Source organism: Oncorhynchus tshawytscha, linkage group LG03 (assembly GCF_018296145.1).
Source record: "Oncorhynchus tshawytscha isolate Ot180627B linkage group LG03, Otsh_v2.0, whole genome shotgun sequence".
NCBI classification, from domain to species: Eukaryota; Metazoa; Chordata; class Actinopteri; order Salmoniformes; family Salmonidae; genus Oncorhynchus; species Oncorhynchus tshawytscha.
In genome coordinates, this window is record NC_056431.1 from 72,962,780 (window position 1) to 72,985,026 (window position 22,247).

Genomic DNA, 22,247 nt, shown 5'->3' on the forward strand with positions numbered 1-22,247 from the left:
ACAAAAGTACTTGGACACCCCTTCAAAATGAGTGGATTCGGCCATTTCAGCCGTCACCTGTTGCTGACAGGTGTATAAAATTGAGCACACAGCCATGCAATCTCCATAGACAAACATAGTAGAATGGCCTTACTGAAGAGCTCAGTGACTTTCAAAAAGGCACCGTCATAGGATGCCACCTTTCCAACAAGTCAAATCGTCAAATTTCTGCCCTACTAGAGCTGCCCCGGTCAACTGTAAATGCTGTTATTGTGAAGTGGAAACGTCTAGGAGCAACAACGGCTCAGCCGCGAAGTGGTAGGCCGCACAAGCTCACAGAATGGGACCACCGAGTGCTGAAGCACGTAGCGTGTAAAAATCTGTTCCCGGTTGCAACACTCACATGCCATTTAATTCTAATAAAATCTGTACAATATAAATACACAAAGTCATTACAAAAAAAAATACTATTCATGTATAATCTTAATTTTGACATCTAAAATTGTGTACAAGTGATTTTTTTTTCTCTCCAGCAATCTAAGTGGCAGGTGAGCCTACCAAAGGGCTGTGCCTCTAATGGGAGATTTCAAACTATCAAACCAGGGATATTACATCCAGAGGGACAAATGTTACTGGAGGTTCTTTGCAGGTTGGAGTGAATTTCAGTTTCACACGAATAGGATTGTGCTTATTGGCTGAGTTATATGTGTGTGAGACTTGTGTATGTGGTTTGTGAAGGCCTCACCTCCTCTGGGTCTGTATTGTGGACTAGCTGGTCTCTGGGGGCTTCCTGTGCTGCTGGCAGTACTCACAGGTAATAGAGTCCAGCTCACTTTCCAGGAGCTCCCATGACGAGTCCGAGCTGGATGCCCTTGTGCTCTAAAAGGAAACCAAGCATTCAGCTCTTAGCCTGTCCTTTTTAGCCATGTCCGTACAGCCAGTCGCCTGTAGTGGCCTACATACCAGCAATACACTGTTTTCACACCCCCAAAAAATTATACAAGAAAATATTGTATGCGTAATACAATTGGTGTATTACTGTACCGTGACAGTGTTCAGTTGAATCAGCTAAGCCATAATGTACTTAGAAAAAAACAGCATGAAGAAAGTTTTCTGAAACAATCCAACAGTGATAATAACAAACATTACCATGTCAAAATGTGTTGGTGACTGTTTAGTTTCTACTTGGCAAGCTGTGGGAGTTTGGAGATCCTTTGCTGAGTGAGCCAACACTTCATTATCTAGGGACGGATCCATCTCCGGGTCCTCGTTTTTAGGAAGATTCTAAAGAGAGACAACAAAAAGGCAGTTCATCATTTATTCAACAGAATTGCCCACATTGTTCATCATTAATAAGTGAAAATGGAGAAACTCCAGATTTCAGGATTCTGTATCTACAGTAACGCTAACATTTCACGCTGTCTGATGTCTGTTAGACTGGTAACAATAAAAATACAGAGATGAAGATGTAGACTTTTCCCCTCAACACAAATCGCGCTCTTGGAGCACTTCAGGGACTTCTCAGAGACAGGAAATAGACATTTATTAGAATTGATTTGAAGTGATTTACTATATTTTTTCATAGTGAGGAAATATTTCTAAAACATCGGTGTTTTTCGCCTAGCTACCTCGGAATCAAGACGTGTCTCCACACATTCCAAGGGGATCCCTGATTCCTCTACAGGTTTCATAGTCCCTTCTTCTGACTGAATGTTGACTGCAAAGGAATCATTTGTCAGGAGAAAGGGAAGTAGTTGGGCTAAGTAAACAACATGCTATGCTTCGAGGATCAGCATAATTCTGAAGTCGGACCTATAACAATCATCACTCATCTATCTGAATGTACTTTTCTCCTCTTGCCTCGGCTACTGTCCTCATGTCTCCTCTGGTCCAACCAGTCGGTCTGTGTCCTGGTGCTCATTCTGGAGATGACCTCCACATGCCTGTGGTCCAGGCATTCAGATAAGTCAACGTTATGCCACTGACATGAAAACTCATTGCAATGTTTTTTTTCCCCCTTCTACTACTTAAAAAAAAAAAATATATATATATATATATATATATATGGAAAAATATGATATGCCAACTCTTAAATTAACTCACAAGATTTATTTTTACTTAAATGATGTAAATGCCGTGGGCATAACATCGCAGATACAGCTCCTCTGAAGAGACTGTTCAGAAATGTCATGGTCAATCAGTTGACCTTCAGGCTGCTGCACAGATGAGTAATTAAGGTTCTGTCTACCGTGGCCTATTTCTATTGAAGATTCTGAGTTAGCTATGATACCTGCACCGAGTCAGTATAAAACTAGTTAAGTCAAAACATTATTATCCCGTTTGTAGATTTCCTGCATTACTACACATCCTTCAAGTCCTTCAAGTTGCCTGGCTGCTGTACAGCCGACCAGCACCATTAAACGGCTGCTGTACAGCCGACCAGCACCATTAAACGACTGCTGTAACCTATGCACGGGTTGGTGGGTTCAAGGGTTGTTGGGACCTGAACTAAATCTTCTAGGCCTACTTGTGATTGAAGAGTGAGGTGCCTCATTCGTCATTTTCCTTAGACTGCTGACTAATTTCTTAATTTGCACAATGGGCCAACCATTAAATCTATTGAAAATGTATCTGACAAGAAACATGACCAGTCTTTTCTAATATTTTAGCATAGCTACACATGGCTACTGTATTTATTTCTAATTATAATAAATGCTAAATGCCTTGGTTTCATAGCAACAATATGAATTCTAGAACAACACAGGCTTTGAGTTGTCAGTTGTTATAAGTCCTTAGAGGCCATGAGAGCTTTGGTCTTTTTGGGTGAGCTCTGTTTTTTCATCTGTCTCTTGAGTCTCTGCATCTGGGCAATGAGGCTGTACTGGGGCTTAATGTTGTGGGGATTGGCCGAGTGCTGGTAGGCCATGCAGGTCTGCATCCGGTCCAGCAGAGTGTAAATCTCCAGGCTTTTCATTTGGAGATGTTGTTGCAGGATGTCTGGCCCCGGCATCACTAGGCCTTCCGGATGGGTTAGCTAGGAGAGAAAAACAACAGAAAACAGTCAGAACACATGGGATGGAGCGTGTCCATCAGATTAGCAGCTTATCAGCTATGTCTGTTTCATGTGCATTACTGTAATTATCCTTGAAAATCCATCAATGTTGAACGACGGAGAAGCTCATCAATATGTGCTCACTTGAGACAGTCCTGTGACGACTCACCTTGAGTTTGGAGCCCACGTTGAAACGTACTCTGCTTTGGTGAGAGGAGAATGTGAGGTAGATGCGTTCCTGGGACTGGATGCGGAGGCTGACGTGGCTACCCAGGACCAGACAGATGGGCTGGAAGGGAGGGGCTTGGATGTGAGGCTCAAGGTCCAGCCAGGTCCAGCGTCGTCTCAGGGCCCCGGTCTCACTGCAGCAGGAGCCTCCCAGCTGGGTCAGGTTCACCCTTCACACACACACCCACACCCACACACACACACACACACACACCCACACACACACACACACACACACACACACACACACACACACACACACACACACACACACACACACACACACCCCCACACCCCCAAAGCTTAGGTCCAGTTTCCAAACACAAGTTGGCCACAGTTACAGTATAGACATGCAGTAACAGCAGAACACTGCCACAGTTTATCTGTGTATGTGATTTTCAGGGCAAGTATTAATGGTACACACCATATAAGTCCATTGGGGTGGTAGCACGTAGACCGGCCTCTGGTTGTAAACATGGCCTCAAAGTTTGGCTCTAAATCCTTGTCCTCCATGATTATATAGGTGAAGTCAGCAGCCTCCACAGAGGAGATGATGATAGCAACATTCCCAGATGGATAACTTTGTTTTCACTAAGGAACTTATTGCTAAGCTGTTGTACAATTGCCTAGTGCCCGAGTCTCTTAAATAAAAAGATACAACACATTACCTGTTCCGTCTGGATATAACGTGATGAAGGGTTTGCCATTTGGATAGAACCTCAGAAGCAAATGTATTCTCTAAAAAACAAACATATAGATCACTCATTAATGGTAGTCCATGGACCTGAACAGTAAAGGAATAGCAGGGACCTGAACAGTAAGGGAGTAACATGGACCTGAACAGTAAAGGAATAGCAGGGACCTGAACAGTAAGGGAGTAACATGGACCTGAACAGTAAGGGAATAGCAGGGACCTGAACAGTAAGGGAATAGCAGGGACCTGAACAGTAAGGGAATAGCAGGGACCTGAACAGTAAGGGAGTAGCACGGACCTGAACAGTAAGGGAGTAGCATGGACCTGAACAGTAAAGGAATAGCAGGGACCTGAACAGTAAGGGAGTAACATGGACCTGAACAGTAAGGGAGTAACATGGACCTGAACAGTAAGGGAATAGCAGGGACCTGAACAGTAAGGGAATAGCAGGGACCTGAACAGTAAGGGAATAGCAGGGACCTGAACAGTAAGGGAATAGCAGGGACCTGAACAGTAAGGGAGTAGCACGGACCTGAACAGTAAGGGAGTAGCATGGACCTGAACAGTAAGGGAGTAGCATGGACCTGAACAGTAAGGGAGTAGCATGGACCTGAACAGTAAGGGAATAGCAGGGACCTGAACAGTAAGGGAGTAGCACGGACCTGAACAGTAAGGGAGTAGCACGGACCTGAACAGTAAGGGAGTAGCACGGACCTGAACAGTAAGGGAATAGCAGGGACCTGAACAGTAAGGGAATAGCAGGGACCTGAACAGTAAGGGAGTAGCACGGACCTGAACAGTAAGGGAGTAGCACGGACCTGAACAGTAAGGGAATAGCAGGGACCTGAACAGTAAGGGAATAGCACGGACCTGATCAGTAAGGGAATAGCAGGGACCTGAACAGTAAGTGAGTAGCACGGACCTGAACAGTAAGGGAATAGCAGGGACCTGAACAGTAAGGGAGTAACAGTAAGGGAATAGGTGTAGAGAGCACTCAGATGAGATAAGCTGGTGCCAATGCCAGTACAGGGATGGTGTTAATACAGAAACCTACCCTCTCTCTGTGCTGCCTGTCTGTCTCCCCCTGGAGGGTGAAGATATCTGAGGAGTTCATGATGTCCATCTTAGGGAAGTGAGACTCTTCTCGGAAAGTCCAAACCTCATTGGACAGTCTGTAGGAGATGGTTTTGATCTGACCTTAAAAACACAAGAAAAAAAAAACCAGTATTGCCATTTTTGTCTGAGAGTGCAAAGTCACTATACTCACCATCTCATATTAGTTAAGATTATAACAGTTATACCTATTTAATGTATCAAGGTGTTTTAGTGAGAACATGAAAATTTGACTCTTACCTGAAAAAAATCGGTTCTGATTGCCTTTCTTCAGGACCTTCTGAAGTTCCCATTCCAACAACCTTAAGTTAAAACAGAGTTTGGCCTTCCTCAGAGTGCATCATCAGAACAGCTTGGAGTGATGGACACTACTTTGGGAGGTTAAGTGGAAATCTCTCAGAAGATCGAGAACCCAAGACATCCTCCTCTTCTTTCCAAAACGTAAGACTTTGACAGAAATGTGTCTCTTTGACCACGTCTAGATTTTAAGTATTTTAAGGGCCCATAGAGCCCCACAGTGGAGGTGTCATAATACCCATAAAACCTAGCGGTCAAACAGGGAAATGGTTAAAATAAGGGTTGAGTTTCGTGTAGGCTTACCATGGCGTGACGTTTGGATCTCTCTAGGACAAGGTGACTTTTATCTATATATTCGCCTGTATTTACCCACCAAAAATGAAATGCTAAAATGATTGGAACCATTTCCCTGTTTGACCGCTAGGTTTTATGGGTATTTTGACTCATACTGTGATACTCTATTACATATGTATGTTGAGAGGTGTGAGGTACACCATCATTCGATAAGAGGCTAATTCTTATTTATTTACACACACATGTATATACACATGTATATACACATACATACATACATACACACATGTATATACACATACATACATACATACACACATGTATATACACATACATACATACATACACACATGTATATATACATACATACATACATACATACATACATACATACATACATACATACATACATACATACATACATACATACATACATACATACATACATACATACATACATACATACATACATACATACATACATACATACATACATACATACATACATACATACATACATACATACATACATACATACATACATACATACATACATACATACATACATACATACATACATACATACATACATACATACATACATACATACATACATACATACATACATACATACATACATACATACATACATACATACATACATACATACATACATACATACATACATACATACATACATACATACATACATACATACATACATACATACATACATACATACATACATACATACATACATACATACATACATACATACATACATACATACATACATACATACATACATACATACATACATACATACATACATACATACATACATACATACATACATACATACATACATACATACATACATACATACATACATACATACATACATACATACATACATACATACATACATACATACATACATACATACATACATACATACATACATACATACATACATACATACATACATACATACATACATACATACATACATACATACATACATACATACATACATACATACATACATACATACATACATACATACATACATACATACATACATACATACATACATACATACATACATACATACATACATACATACATACATACATACATACATACATACATACATACATACATACATACATACATACATACATACATACATACATACATACATACATACATACATACATACATACATACATACATACATACATACATACATACATACATACATACATACATACATACATACATACATACATACATACATACATACATACATACATACATACATACATACATACATACATACATACATACATACATACATACATACATACATACATACATACATACATACATACATACATACATACATACATACATACATACATACATACATACATACATACATACATACATACATACATACATACATACATACATACATACATACATACATACATACATACATACATACATACATACATACATACATACATACATACATACATACATACATACATACATGCATACATACATACATACATACATACATACATACATACACTTCCGGCGCCGACAGAGATGGCCGCCTCGCTTCGCGTTCCTAGGAAACTATGCAGTTTTTTTACGTGTTATTTCTTACACTAGTACCCCAGGTCATCTTAGGTTTCATTACATACAGCCGAGAAGAACTACTGAATTAAAGATCAGCGTCAACTCACCATCAGTACGACCAAGAATATGTTTTTCGCGATGCGGATCCTGTGTTCTGCCTTACAACCAGTGTAACGGAGTGGATTACATGCAGCGACCCAAAAAAACGACTCAGAAAAAGAGGGAAACGAAGCGGTCTTCTGGTCAGACTCCGGAGACGGGCACATCGTGCACCACTCCCTAGCATTCTTCTTGCCAATGTCCAGTCTCTTGACAACAAGGTTGATGAAATCCGAGCAAGGGTAGCATTCCAGAGGGACATCAGAGACTGTAACGTTCTCTGCTTCACGGAAACATGGCTAACTGGAGAGACGCAATCCGAAGCGGTGCAGCCAGCGGGTTTCTCCACGCATCGCGCCGACAGAAACAAACATCTTTCTGGTAAGAAGAGGGGCGGGGGCGTATGCCTTATGGCCAACGTGACATGGTGTGATGAAAGAAACATACAGGAACTCAAATCCTTCTGTTCACCTGATTTAGAATTCCTCACAATCAAATGTAGACCGCATTATCTACCAAGAGAATTCTCTTCGATTATAATCACAGCCGTATATATCCCCCCAAGCAGACACATCGATGGCTCTGAACGAACTTTATTTAACTCTCTGCAAACTGGAAACGATTTATCCGGAGGCTGCATTCATTGTAGCTGGGGATTTTAACAAGGCTAATCTGAAAACAAGACTCCCTAAATTTTATCAGCATATCGATTGCGCAACCAGGGGTGGAAAGACCCTGGATCATTGTTACTCTAACTTCCGCGACGCATATAAGGCCCTGCCCCGCCCCCTTTCGGAAAAGCTGACCACGACTCCATTTTGTTGATCCCTGCCTACAGACAGAAACTAAAACAAGAAGCTCCCACGCTGAGGTCTGTCCAACGCTAGTCCGACCAAGCTGACTCCACACTCCAAGACTGCTTCCATCACGTGGACTGGGAGATGTTTCGTATTGCGTCAGACAACAACATTGACGAATACGCTGATTCGGTGTGCGAGTTCATTAGAACATGCGTTGAAGATGTCGTTCCCATAGCAACGATTAAAACATTCCCTAACCAGAAACCGTGGATTGATGGCAGCATTCGTGTGAAACTGAAGGCGCGAACCACTGCTTTTAATCAGGGCAAGGTGTCTGGTGACATGACTGAATACAAACGGTGCAGCTATTCCCTCCGCAAGGCTATTAAACAAGCTAAGCGCCAGTACAGAGACAAAGTAGAATCTCAATTCAACGGCTCAGACACAAGAGGCATGTGGCAGGGTCTACAGTCAATCACGGACTACAGGAAGAAACCCAGCCCAGTCACGGACCAGGATGTCTTGCTCCCAGGCAGACTAAATAACTTTTTTGCCCGCTTTGAGGACAATACAGTGCCACTGACACGGCCTGCAACGAAAACATGCGGTCTCTCCTTCACTGCAGCCGAAGTGAGTAAGACATTTAAACGTGTTAACCCTCGCAAGGCTGCAGGCCCAGACGGCATCCCCAGCCGCGCCCTCAGAGCATGCGCAGACCAGCTGGCCGGTGTGTTTACGGACATATTCAATCAATCCCTATACCAGTCTGCTGTTCCCACATGCTTCAAGAGGGCCACCATTGTTCCTGTTCCCAAGAAAGCTAAGGTAACTGAGCTAAACGACTACCGCCCCGTAGCACTCACATCCGTCATCATGAAGTGCTTTGAGAGACTAGTCAAGGACCATATCACCTCCACCCTACCTGACACCCTTGACCCACTCCAATTTGCTTACCGCCCAAATAGGTCCAAAGACGATGCAATCTCAACCACACTGCACACTGCCCTAACCCATCTGGACAAGAGGAATACCTATGTGAGAATGCTGTTCATCGACTACAGCTCGGCATTCAACACCATAGTACCCTCCAAGCTCGTCATCAAGCTCGAGACCCTGGGTCTCGACCCCGCCCTGTGCAACTGGGTACTGGACTTCCTGACGGGCCGCCCCCAGGTGGTGAGGGTAGGCAACAACATCTCCTCCCCGCTGATCCTCAACACTGGGGCCCCACAAGGGTGCGTTCTGAGCCCTCTCCTGTACTCCCTGTTCACCCACGACTGCGTGGCCATGCACGCCTCCAACTCAATCATCAAGTTTGCGGACGACACAACAGTGGTAGGCTTGATTACCAACAACGACGAGACGGCCTACAGGGAGGAGGTGAGGGCCCTCGGAGTGTGGTGTCAGGAAAATAACCTCACACTCAACGTCAACAAAACTAAGGAGATGATTGTGGACTTCAGGAAACAGCAGAGGGAACACCCCCCATCCACATCGATGGAACAGTAGTGGAGAGGGTAGCAAGTTTTAAGTTCCTCGGCATACACATCACAGACAAACTGAATTGGTCCACTCACACAGACAGCATCGTGAGGAAGGCGCAGCAGCGCCTCTTCAACCTCAGGAGGCTGAAGAAATTTGGCTTGTCACCAAAAGCACTCACAAACTTCTACAGATGCACAATCGAGAGCATCCTGGCGGGCTGTATCACCGCCTGGTATGGCAACTGCACCGCCCTCAACCGTAAGGCTCTCCAGAGGGTAGTGAGGTCTGCACAACGCATCACCGGGGGCAAACTACCTGCCCTCCAGGACACCTACACCACACGATGCTACAGGAAGGCCATAAAGATCATCAAGGACATCAACCACCCAAGCCACTGCCTGTTCACCCCGCTGTCATCCAGAAGGCGAGGTCAGTACAGGTGCATCAAAGCTGGGACCGAGAGACTGAAAAACAGCTTCTATCTCAAGGCCACGAGTCTGTTAAACAGCCACCACTAACATTGAGTGGCTACTGCCAACACACTGTCAATGACACTGACTCTACTCCAGCCACTTTAATCATGGGAATTGATGGGAAATGATGTAAATATATCACTAGCCACTTTAAACAATGCTACCTTATATAATGTTACTTACCCTACATTATTCATCTCATATGCATACGTAGATACTGTACTCTATATCATCGACTGCATCCTTATGTAATACATGTATCACTAGCCACTTTAACTATGCCACTTGGTTTACATACTCATCTCATATGTATATACTGTACTCGATATCATCTACTGTATCTTGTCCAGATGGGTTAGGGCAGTGTGCAGTGTGGTTGAGATTGCATCGTCTTTGGACCTATTTGGGCGGTAAGCAAATTGGAGTGGGTCTAGGGTGTCAGGTAGGGTGGAGGTGATATGGTCCTTGACTAGTCTCTCAAAGCACTTCATGATGACGGATGTGAGTGCTACGGGCGGTAGTCGTTTAGCTCAGTTACCTTAGCTTTCTTGGGAACAGGAACAATGGTGGCCCTCTTGAAGCATGTGGGAACAGCAGACTGGTATAGGGATTGATTGAATATGTCCGTAAACACACCGGCCAGCTGGTCTGCGCATGCTCTGAGGGCGCGGCTGGGGATGCCGTCTGGGCCTGCAGCCTTGCGAGGGTTAACACGTTTAAATGTCTTACTCACCTCGGCTGCAGTGAAGGAGAGACCGCATGTTTTCATTGCAGGCCGTGTCAGTGGCACTGTATTGTCCTCAAAGCGGGCAAAAAGTTATTTAGTCTGCCTGGGAGCAAGACATCCTGGTCCGTGACTGGGCTGGATTTCTTCCTGTAGTCCGTGATTGACTGTAGACCCTGCCACATGCCTCTTGTGTCTGAGCCGTTGAATTGAGATTCTACTTTGTCTCTGTACTGACGCTTAGCTTGTTTAATAGCCTTGCGGAGGGAATAGCTGCACTGTTTGTATTCAGTCATGTCACCAGACACCTTGCCCTGATTAAAAGCAGTGGTTCGCGCTTTCAGTTTCACACGAATGCTGCCATCAATCCACGGTTTCTGGTTAGGGAATGTTTTAATCGTTGCTATGGGAACGACATCTTCAACGCACGTTCTAATGAACTCACACACCGAATCAGCGTATTCGTCAATGTTGTTGTCTGACGCAATACGAAACATCTCCCAGTCCACGTGATGGAAGCAGTCTTGGAGTGTGGAGTCAGCTTGGTCGGACCAGCGTTGGACAGACCTCAGCGTGGGAGCTTCTTGTTTTAGTTTCTGTCTGTAGGCAGGGATCAACAAAATGGAGTCGTGGTCAGCTTTTCCGAAAGGGGACGGGGCAGGGCCTTATATGCGTCGCGGAAGTTAGAGTAACAACGATCCAAGGTCTTTCCACCCCTGGTTGCGCAATCGATATGCTGATAAAATTTAGGGAGTCTTGTTTTCAGATTAGCCTTGTTAAAATCCCCAGCTACAATGAATGCAGCCTCCGGATAAATCGTTTCCAGTTTGCAGAGAGTTAAATAAAGTTCGTTCAGAGCCTTCGATGTGTCTGCTTGGGGGGGATATATACGGCTGTGATTATAATCGAAGAGAATTCTCTTGGTAGATAATGCGGTCTACATTTGATTGTGAGGAATTCTAAATCAGGTGAACAGAAGGATTTGAGTTCCTGTATGTTTCTTTCATCACACCATGTCACGTTGGCCATACGCCCCCGCCCCTCTTCTTACCAGAAAGATGTTTGTTTCTGTCGGCGCGTTGCGTGGAGAAACCCGCTGGCTGCACCGCTTCGGATAGCGTCGTACCAGTGAGCCATGTTTCCGTGAAACAAAGAACGTTACAGTCTCTGATGTCCCTCTGGAATGCTACCCTTGCTCGGATTTCATCAACCTTGTTGTCAAGAGACTGGACATTGCCAAGAAGAATGCTAGGGAGTGGTGCACGGTGTGCCCGTCTCCGGAGTCTGACCAGAAGACCGCCTCGTTTCCCTCTTTTTCGGAGTCGTCTTTTTGGGTCGCTGCATGGAATCCACTCCGTTGTCCTGTTTGTAAGGCAGAACACAGGATCCGCGTCGCGAAAAACATATTCTTGGTCGTACTGATGGTGAGTTGACGCTGATCTTATATTCAGTAGTTCTTCTCGACTGTATGTAATGAAACCTAAGATGACCTGGGGTACTAATGTAAGAAATAACACGTAAAAAAACAAAAACCTGCATAGTTTCCTAGGAATGCGAAGCGAGGCGGCCATCTCTGTCGGCGCCGGAAGTAAGTGACAACTTCCTTGACAACTTCCTTTACAACAGCTCTACGCTGCTCCGCAAAACTCAATAAGTATTGTATGAATGACGACTGCAGAGGGTTTCAAACAGCTGACACCAAAATGGACAGGGTATTACCTAAATTAGATCCTCTCACCTCTGCTCTGCCCGCTCCTTTGCAGCTCTCTTCTCGTGTTTGTTCATGAAGGGTGGGTGAGGGCCCACATCAATCTTCCTGTTCATCTCCATGGCGGCTAAGGCCCGCTCCTCTTCCAGGAGAAACGCTCGCATTTTCTGAGCCCGTTCACAGCAAAAGAGCTGAGTAGAAACATAACAAAACAACTGTTCAATGGGAGTAGGAGACAACTTCATTCTAACTTAATTCTAACCCATATCTACAATCTTAGCAGCATGTGATCCACACCAGGAACGATAAAGGAACATTAGAATGCAATCATTCCAGTCTCTCTCTCTCTGAAACAGGTATTGAAAGATTGGCCCATTGTTACTTGCATTGATTTGCTTTGAATTGATAAAGAACAACCTCACTGTCAGCAGGACTCACCAATTCCAGGTCACGATTATTTTCCAATTGTTCCCGGCGTATGAATGGGTTACAGGGTTGCTGGCAGTAGTCACATAGAACAAACTCTATTTTCAGTTTGGACTGAGCTTCAGAGGATCCAAAGATGGGCAACACTGGGATCTAGAGTAAGGCAAGCTTCACCATCACTCCTCTCATGCAAAATGTTGTACCGTACCACAGTATGTATTTATGCATGTACAGTTGAAGTTGGAAGTTCAAATACACCTTAGCCAAATACATTTAAACTCAGTTTCACAATTCACAATTCCATTTAATCCTAGTAAACATTCCCTGTCTTAGGTCAGTTAGGATCACCACTTTATTTTAAGAATGTGAAATGTCAGAAAAATAGTAGAATGATTTATTTCAGCTTTTATTTCTTTCTTCACATTCCCAGTGGGTCTGAAGTTTACATACACTCAATTAGTATTTGGTAGCGTCGTCTTTAAATTGTTGGGTGAATTTTGGCCCGTTCCTCCTGACAGAGCTGGTGTAACTGAGTCAGGTTTGTAGGCCTCCTTGCTCACACACACTTTTCCAGTTCTGCCCACAACTTTTCTATAGGATTGAGGTCAGGGCTTTGTGATGGCCACTCCAATACCTTGATTTTGTTGTCCTTAAGCCATTTTGTCACAACTTTGGAAGTATACTTGGGTTCATTGTCCATTTGGAAGACGAATTTGCGACCAAGCTTTAACGTCCTGATATCTTGAGATGTTGCTTCAATAAAATGTTCCTGCCTCATGCCATCTATTTTGTGAAGTGCACCAGTCCCTCCTGCAGCAATGCACCCCCACAACATGGTTCTGCCACCCCTGTGCTTCATGGTTGGGATTGTGTTCTTCGGCTTGCAAGCATCCCTCTTTTTCCTCCGAACATAACGATGGTCATTATGGCCAAACAGTTCTATTTTTGTTTCAGACCAGAGGACATATCTCCAAAAAGAGGCCTTTCAGGTTATGTCGATATAGGACTCGTTTTACTGTGGATAAAGATGCCTTTGTACCTGTTTCCTCCAGCATCTCCACAAGGTCCTTTGTTGTTGTTCTGGGATTGATTTGCACTTTTCGCACCAAAGTATATTAATCTCTAGGAGACAGAACGTGTCTCCTTCCTGAGCGGTATGACGACTGCGTGGTCCCATGGTGTTTACACTTGCGTACTAGTGTTTGTACAGATGAACGTGGTACCTTCAGCTGTTTAGAAATTGCTCCCAAGGATGAACCAGACTTGTGGAGGTCCACAATTTTTTTCTGAAGTCTTGGCTGATTTCCAAACGATGTCAAGGAAAGAGGCACTGAGTTTGAAGGTAGGCCTTGAAATACATCCACAGGTACATCTCCAATTGACTCAAATGATGTCAATTAGCCTATCAGAAGCTTCTAAAGCCATGACATCATTTTCTGGAATTTTCCAAGCTGTTTAAATGCACAGTCAACTTAGCGTATGTAAACTTCTGACCCACTGGAATTGTGATACAGTGAATTATAAATGAAATAGTCTGTCTGTAAACAATTGTTGGAAAAATGACTTGTGTCATGCTCAAAGCAGATGTCCTAACTGACTTGCCAAAACTATAGTTTGTTAAAAAGAGATTTGTGGAGTGGTTGAAAAACAAGTTTTAATGACTCCAACCTAAGTGTATGTAAACTATGCATGCACAGTACTATATTATGCACAGTACTATATTATGCATGTACAGTACTATAGTATGCATGTACAGTACTATATTATGCATGTACAGTACTATAGTATGTATGTATGCATGTACAGTACTATATTATGCATGCACAGTACCATAGCATGTATGTACAGTACTATATTATGCATGTATAGTACCATAGTATGTATGTACAGTACTATATTATGCATGTACAGTACTATATTATGTATGCATGTACAGTAATATATTATGCATGCATGTACAGTACTATATTATGCATGTACAGTACTATATTATGTATGTACAGTACTATATTATGCATGTACAGTACTATATTATGTATGCATGTACAGTACTATAGAATGTATGTACAGTACTTTATTATGTATGCATGTACAGTACTATATTATGTATGCATGTTCAGTACCCGTCAGAAGTTTGAACACACCTACTCATTCAAATGTTTTTCTTTATTTTTTACTAACTTCTACATTGTAGAATAATAGTGAAGACATCAAACTATGAAATAACACATATGGAATCATGTTGTAACCAAAAAAGTATTCAACAGATCAAAATATATTTTGTATTTGAGACTCTTCAAAGTAGCCACCCTTTGCCTTGATGACAGCTTTACACACTCTTGGCATTCTCTCAGCCCATCTGTAAATAGCCTATCCAACTACCTCATCCCCATATTGTTATTTATTTTTTTGCTCCTTTGCACCCCACAGTATCTCTACTTGCACATCTATCACTCCAGTGTTAAATTGCTAAATTGTAAATACTTCGCCACTACAGCCTATTTATTGCCTTACCTCCCTAATCTTACCTCATTTGCATACACTGTATATAGACTTTTCTATTGTGTTATTGACTGTACGTTTGTTTATTCCTTGTATAACTCTGTGTTGTTGTCTGTGTCGCACTGCTTTGCTTTATCTTGGCCAGGTCGCAGTTGTAAACGAGAACTTGTTCAACTGGCCTACCTGGTTAAACAAATGTGAAATACATTTTTTTTTTTTAAATCACCTGGAATGCTTTTCCAAAAGTCTTGAAGGAGTTCCCACATATGCTGAGCACTTGTTGGCTGATTTTCCTTCACTCTGTGGTCCAACTCATCCCAAAACATCTCAATTGGGTTGAGGTTGGGTTATTGTGGAGGCCAGGTCATCTGATGCAGCACTCCATATTATTTACTTTTTATTTAACCTTAACTTAACCAAGAAGGGCTCATTGAGATTATAATATCTTTTTCAAGAGCGCCCTGGCCAAGATAGGCAGCACCAAGTCATTACAAAAAAAATTACGGACAGACAACATGAAAAACTACAAGTAATCTAGTAAAAACCATTGAATTCACAAGAGTCTAAAACAGCAAATTAAAAACATTGACAGGTCAGGGAATCAGCCTCAAAATCCTTCATCAGTGATTTAAAAACACCAATCAGGACAAGTTCTTCCAGTTTAAAAGTATTTTGTAAGGTGTTCCAAGACGATGACGCAGAGTACATAAAAGCCCTTTTACCAAATTCAGTTCAGACATTTGGAACAGTTAGCAGGATAAAGTCCAGCGAACGAAGAGAATACCCACCACATTTCTGAACAATAAAAATGCACAAATAAAAAGGTAGTAAACCCAAAATGTCTTTGTAAATAAAAGTATACCAGTGACTGAGCCTACGAGTGACTAGAGAAGGCCAGCCAACCCTGGTATACAAAGTGCAGTGGTGCGTAGGGGTTTGCAGTTTAAAATAAATCTCAAAGTGCCATGGTAAAGAGTGTCAATTGATCTCAAACACTGAGCGGAAGCATTCATATATAAAATATCCCCATAGTCTAGTAAAGGCATAAATGTAGCTGATACTAGACTCCTTCTAGCTTCAAAAGAAAAACAGGCCTTATTCCTAAAATAAAAACCCAATTTCAGCTTCAATGTTTTTGTAAGTTGTTGAATATGCAATTTAAGGGAGACCATCATCAATTACAATTCCAAGACATTTATATGAGGTTACAACCTCAATCTCCTTGCCCTGACAGGTAGTAATAGGTGAAGGTTCAGAGGTATATTTCTTGCATTAGAAAACACCATTAGTTTAGTTTTGTCAGTATTGAGGATAAGCTTCAATTGACACAAGGTATGTTGAACAGTATAAAAAGCAGTTGGTATGTTATGGAAAGCTTTTGTAAGAGACGAGGCACAACAGTAAATAACAGTGTCATCAGCATAAAAATGAAGTTGTGCATTTTGGACATTTTTGTCTAAATCATTTATATAAATAGTGAATAAGAGAGGACCAAGTACAGAGCCTTGGGTCTCACCATTCAAGACAGACAATTTAACAGACATAAACCCATCAAATTGAGTGCACTGAGTTCTATCAGATAGTTAGCAAACCATCCAATTGCATGCTCCAAAAGACCTACACTCGACAATCTCTGCCTTAGTATAGCAGGATCAACTGTATCAAAAGTTTTAGAGAGATCAATAAAAAGTGAGACACAGTGCTGTTTTTTGTCAATGGCTTCAGTGATATCATTTAAAACCTTTATGGCTGCTGTAATTGTGCTATGCTTCTTCCTGAAGCCCGATTGGTACATTGATAAAATAGAGTTAGTAAATAAAAACTCTTTTAGCTGTTCACTTACAAGGGGTTCAAGTATTTTCACCTGGGGTGACAGCTTTGAGATTGGCCTATAATTATTTAAAGAGTTGGATCTCCCCCTTTTAAAAGTGGTAGGACAAATGCTGATTTCCAGATTTTCAGGATTTCACTACATTCCAGGGTTAGATTGAACAGATATGTAAGTGGTTCAGCTATGAAATCAGCTGCCAGATTTAAAAAGCAGGGAACAAAAACATCAGGACCTGCAGGCTTTCTCTGATCTAAGGATTTCAGGGCTTTATGTACCACCTGCACTGAGAATGGCAAAAAGCTCAAAGTTTGACCAGCTCTCACTGGTTCATCCACACAGGGTTGTACAGAGACAGAGGACACTGAATCAAACAGACTACCAGGCGATACAAAGTGCTCATTGAAAAGATTCAGCATTTCAGTTGTCATATATAGCAACAGAGTCCTTCAAAACACATGACGGTAATTCATTAACCTTACTGTTACCAGACATAGACTTAATAGCCTTCCAAACTTTCTAGGGTCATTCAGGTTATCAGTGGTAACAGACATAAAATATTCAGAGTTGGTCTTCCTGAGAAGAAAAGAACACTTGTTTCGTAACTGCCTAAAAATAAGCCAATCAGCATCAGAACATGATTTCCTTGCTTTAGCCCAGGCTAGATTACGGTTGTGAATAATACAAGACAGCTCAGAAGAAAACCATGGATTAACCCGCCCTTTAACCCTGAACCTGCCGAATGGGGCATGTTTGTTTACTATTTGGAAAAAAACATTGTGAAAGAATTTCCAGGCAGTTTTCACATCAGGGATAAACTCAATCTGCTCTAGTCAAAATAAAACAAATCATGAAAGAAAGCCTGCTCATTAAAACACTTCAAATTTATCTTACGAATAAAACGTAACTCTCATTCTTGATCGAATAGCCCTTACATAGCTTGGAGGTGTGTTGGGTCATTGTCCTGTTGAAAAACAAATGATAGTGGGACCTATCCCAAACCAGATGGGATGGTGTATCGCTGCAGAATGCTGTGGTAGCCATGCAGGTTAAGTATGCCTTGAACTCTAAATGAATCACAAACAGTGTCACCAGCAAAGCACCCCCACACCATCACACCTCCTCCGCCATGCTTCATGGTGGGAAATACACATAGAGATCATCCATTCACCCACACAGCGTCGCACAAAGACTGGGACCAAAAATCTCCAATTTGGACCCCAGACCAAAGGACATATTTTTTACTGTTCTAATGTCCATTGCTCTTATTTCTTGGCCCAAGCAAGTCTCTTCTTCTTATTGGTGCCCTTTAGTAGTGGTTTCTTTGCAGCAAATCAACCATGAAGGCCTGATTCACACAGTCTCCTCTGAACAGTTGATGTTGAGATGTGTCTGTTACTTGAACTCTAAAGCATTTATTTGGGCTGCAATTTCTGAGGCTGGTAACTCTAATGAACGTATCCTCTACAGCAGAGGTACCTCTGGGTTTCCCATTCCTGTGGCTGTCCTCATGGGAGCCAGTTTCATCATAGCGCTTGATGAAACTTTCAAAGTTCGGTGTTGACTGACCTTCATGTCTTAAAGTAATGATAGACTGTGGTTTCTCTTTGCTTATTTGAGCTGTTCTTGCCATAATATGGACTTGGTCTTCTACCAAATAGGGCCTTCTGTATACCCCCCTACCTTGTCACAACACAACCGATTGGCTCAAATGCATTAAGAAGGAAAGAAATTCCACAAATGAACTTTTAAGAAGGCACACCTGTTAATTGAAATGCATTCCAGGTGACTACCTCATGAAGCTGGTTGAGAGAATATTAAGAGTGTGCAAAGCTGTCAAGGCAAAGGGTGGCTATTAAATATATTTTGATTTAACACTTTTTTGGTTACTACATGATTCCATATGTGTTATTACATAGTTGATGTCTTCACTATTATTCTACAATGAAGAAAATACTAAAAATAAAGACAAACCCTTGAATGAGTAGGTGTTCTAAAACTTTTGACCGGTAGTGTATGCATGTGCAGTACAATATTATGTATGTAACATGAAATATGTCATCATGAAAACAAGAAGCACTGTGGGAATAAAAAAAATACAGTAAGCTCCCAAAGTGTTGGGACAGTGACACTCATTTGTTGTCGTTTTGGCTCTGTACACCAGCACTTTGGATTTACAAAAAAAATATATACAATGACTATGAGGTTAAAGTGCAGACTGTCAGCTTTAATTTGAGGGTATTTTCATTCATATCGGGGGGGAACCGTTTCGAAATTACTGCACTTTGTGTATATACAGGGGATAAAAAGTATAGAAAAAAATTAACTTGTATGTGTATTAAAGTAGTAAGAAGTTAGGTATTTGGTCCCATATTCATAGCACTTAATGACTAAATCAAGCTCGTTGTGACTCCACAAAATTGTTGGATGCACTTGCTGTTAGTTTTGGTTGTGTTTCAGATTATTTTTGTGCGCAATATAATTGAACGGTAAATTATGTATTGTGTCATTTTTGAGAACATGGTTATCAAAACGTCACGCCAGGGTAAGCCTAGTCAAAACACAGCCCTTATCGTAAGTCAATGCGTGCTAGAAATATGGGACCAAAATAATGTCCTTTTTACTACTTTAATACAAAACGGTTCATCTGATATGGATGACAATACTCTCAAATTAAAGCTGACAGTCCTCACTTTAACTTTGTAGTCATTGTATCATTTCTCATCCAAAGTGCTTGAGGTTGCTTACCTTTTCAAAATGAACAGGCGGTTGTTTCGACTCTGGTTTGTAGGCCAACATGGAAGGTGGCCCCACATTAGGTATACCATACAACTCATTTTCCTTCTCCATATCTGTCTCTTCAATCTTCCAAAGAGGACACAAAAGATAAACCCTGTTATACCATTTCAATTCTTCAGTTTGTTGTGATCTATTTTCAGTTTGTTGGGTTTGGTAGTAAATTGGTTGATTGAATAGCCTACTGTGATTGAACTGTTTTCTATTAACTAATCATATACCGTAGGCTATATACATTACCTTACCTCTGAATCTGGCCCAATAACTATACTCTGGGGAACTGTCTGTGATGAGGCTTTTGGCTCAAACCTCTCCACTTTACTTTGAACTACGAGAGAGGAAATAATTGTAGGAAGGTGCTGACAGATGTTTGAGTCGTCAGAGGGGGAGAGCAGCAAAAAAAAAAAGTGTGACTCATTCGAACCCAAAACCCATCGGACATTCTGACTACCTTGACAGCTGTTTGTGAGTGCCTGCTCCACCCACTCCCAGTCTGTCTGGGTGCTGGCGCTGACTATGGTGATGGATGTGCCGTCCAGCACGTGGACCTCTATGAACTCTGCTGTGGTAGAATCGCTCCTTGGCAGCGTGCTGGATGGTGTAGGGAAAAAGAGGGCCTGTTCTTCAAGCATGTTCAGACTATGGTCAAAATAGTTTCAAGCGCATGCCAATTTTGTTATGAAATGCAACAGTGGTTAATAATTGTACGACAATGATGTGAATACTTATAGGCTACTGGGGTGAAGGTAACAACGCTGCTACCTCACTCTCCAAAGGAGGCGCATGAATTGAGGAGCAAACTGAAGTGAAGAAGAAGCTGAGGAACTGTCAGAGGGCAGTGGAAGTGTATAACAATTGATTCACTGCTCAGAGTAAAATGAACACATTTCCACCCTTCATCGGGGCCAGGATTTGGCCTACTTCACTGATTTAGAAAATAAAATGGAGGATTTTATACATGACATTTTATACATTTTATCACAACGGGAATACAAAAGGAAAAACATGAGATTGGTACAAATTCTGACCAATATATTGTGTTTGCAACTCATTTGCCAATCACATGGGAGGGGTTTGCATGCCGATTGTAATTACTTCCTGGGCCACGAAAATAATATCTAAAATCCTCCTTCATTTTATCATCAGCATATGAACTTAGTGAAGGCGAATGGCTGAAGCGTGGTTGGTTTCAATCACTTGTATCCAGTTCCACTGTCCCCCAACAGGCTACCTGGGCCAAACCCTACCAGCATATTGGCTACATATCTCTCTAAAAATCTCTCATTGAACCTGAAATAATACTAAAAGTCTTACATTATAACTTTTTCATCTGTGCTCAAAGTAGTCCTGGCATGGCTCTTTGTTTTCTCACCTAGCATTGCACAGCGAAGGAAACGTTAAGCAGGCTATCTGCTTCTAGATGTAACGTTATTCAATTACAATACAACGAGAAGGGAGTGAACATGCGATCTCATCAGTGAGCTAGTCTACTCACCCCTTACTCACCCAATTCACAGACTTTCCAAATGTCATCCGACGCCATCCGTGGGCAAATGTAAATGTTGTCAGATAAAACTTAAACTTACAAATTAACCTGTCCGTCACAAGTGTTGCAACGGGGTCTTTCTGATTGTCACAGGTCAACTGGCCCACTGGGTTTTGCACGTTTTCCGCTAAGAACCGAGGGGCGGAAAGGTCAGTCGTGTTGTCCAGAATCTTGAATTATTGCGCAACACCAGCATCTGTGGGCGGCACCCCACTCATACTGACAGGGTTTTATGGGGTAAGTGGCACTCACACGAAAAGAAATAGCCCCTGATCAATGACAAATACTAATGAAATCATGTATAAATATTCGAGGCATCAATTGAATGACGTGTTATTGTTTTTCCTATTTCATGATGTCAATGAGATATATACATTTTTTGATTAAATACATGGCAACAGCTACGTGTGCATTTTATTATTACGTCATATGAAATGTAGAACTCGGTGATGCACTTTAAATCTATGCATAGACATCCTGTTAAATTATTAGAGGGGCTATGTCATAAACCCTAAAAGTTCCAGAATGGGGTCAAAATGTTAGTAGAGTCTTT

General features: G+C 41.9%; 1 protein-coding gene across 1 annotated transcript; it reads right to left on the bottom strand.

Moving 5' to 3' along the window:
• Window positions 1-2,068: 2,068 nt before the first annotated feature.
• LOC112224798 (glutamate-rich protein 6-like) lies at window positions 2,069-21,889 on the bottom strand. Its single transcript, XM_042319988.1, has 13 exons — window positions 21,655-21,889; window positions 21,463-21,520; window positions 20,600-20,739; window positions 20,394-20,476; window positions 20,101-20,217; window positions 13,035-13,175; window positions 12,627-12,787; window positions 5,307-5,368; window positions 5,008-5,150; window positions 3,928-3,997; window positions 3,684-3,766; window positions 3,201-3,429; window positions 2,069-3,013 (listed from the first exon to the last, which is right to left on the bottom strand). Exons 1-11 carry the CDS (start codon window positions 21,689-21,691, stop codon window positions 3,741-3,743), a joined length of 1,038 nt encoding a protein of 345 aa, XP_042175922.1. The 5' UTR covers window positions 21,692-21,889; the 3' UTR covers window positions 2,069-3,013; window positions 3,201-3,429; window positions 3,684-3,740.
• Window positions 21,890-22,247: the final 358 nt, after the last annotated feature.

Coding starts and splice junctions, on each gene's coding strand:
- LOC112224798 (XM_042319988.1), bottom strand. CDS start 21,691: ATGGCGTCGGATGACATTTGGAAAGTCTGTGAATTGG. Junction 13,176..20,100: donor CGCCTGTTCATTTTGAAAAG/GTAAGCAACCTC, acceptor GCCTTACTCTAG/ATCCCAGTGTTGCCCATCTT. Junction 3,767..3,927: donor GTTATATCCAGACGGAACAG/GTAATGTGTTGT, acceptor ATAATCATGGAG/GACAAGGATTTAGAGCCAAA.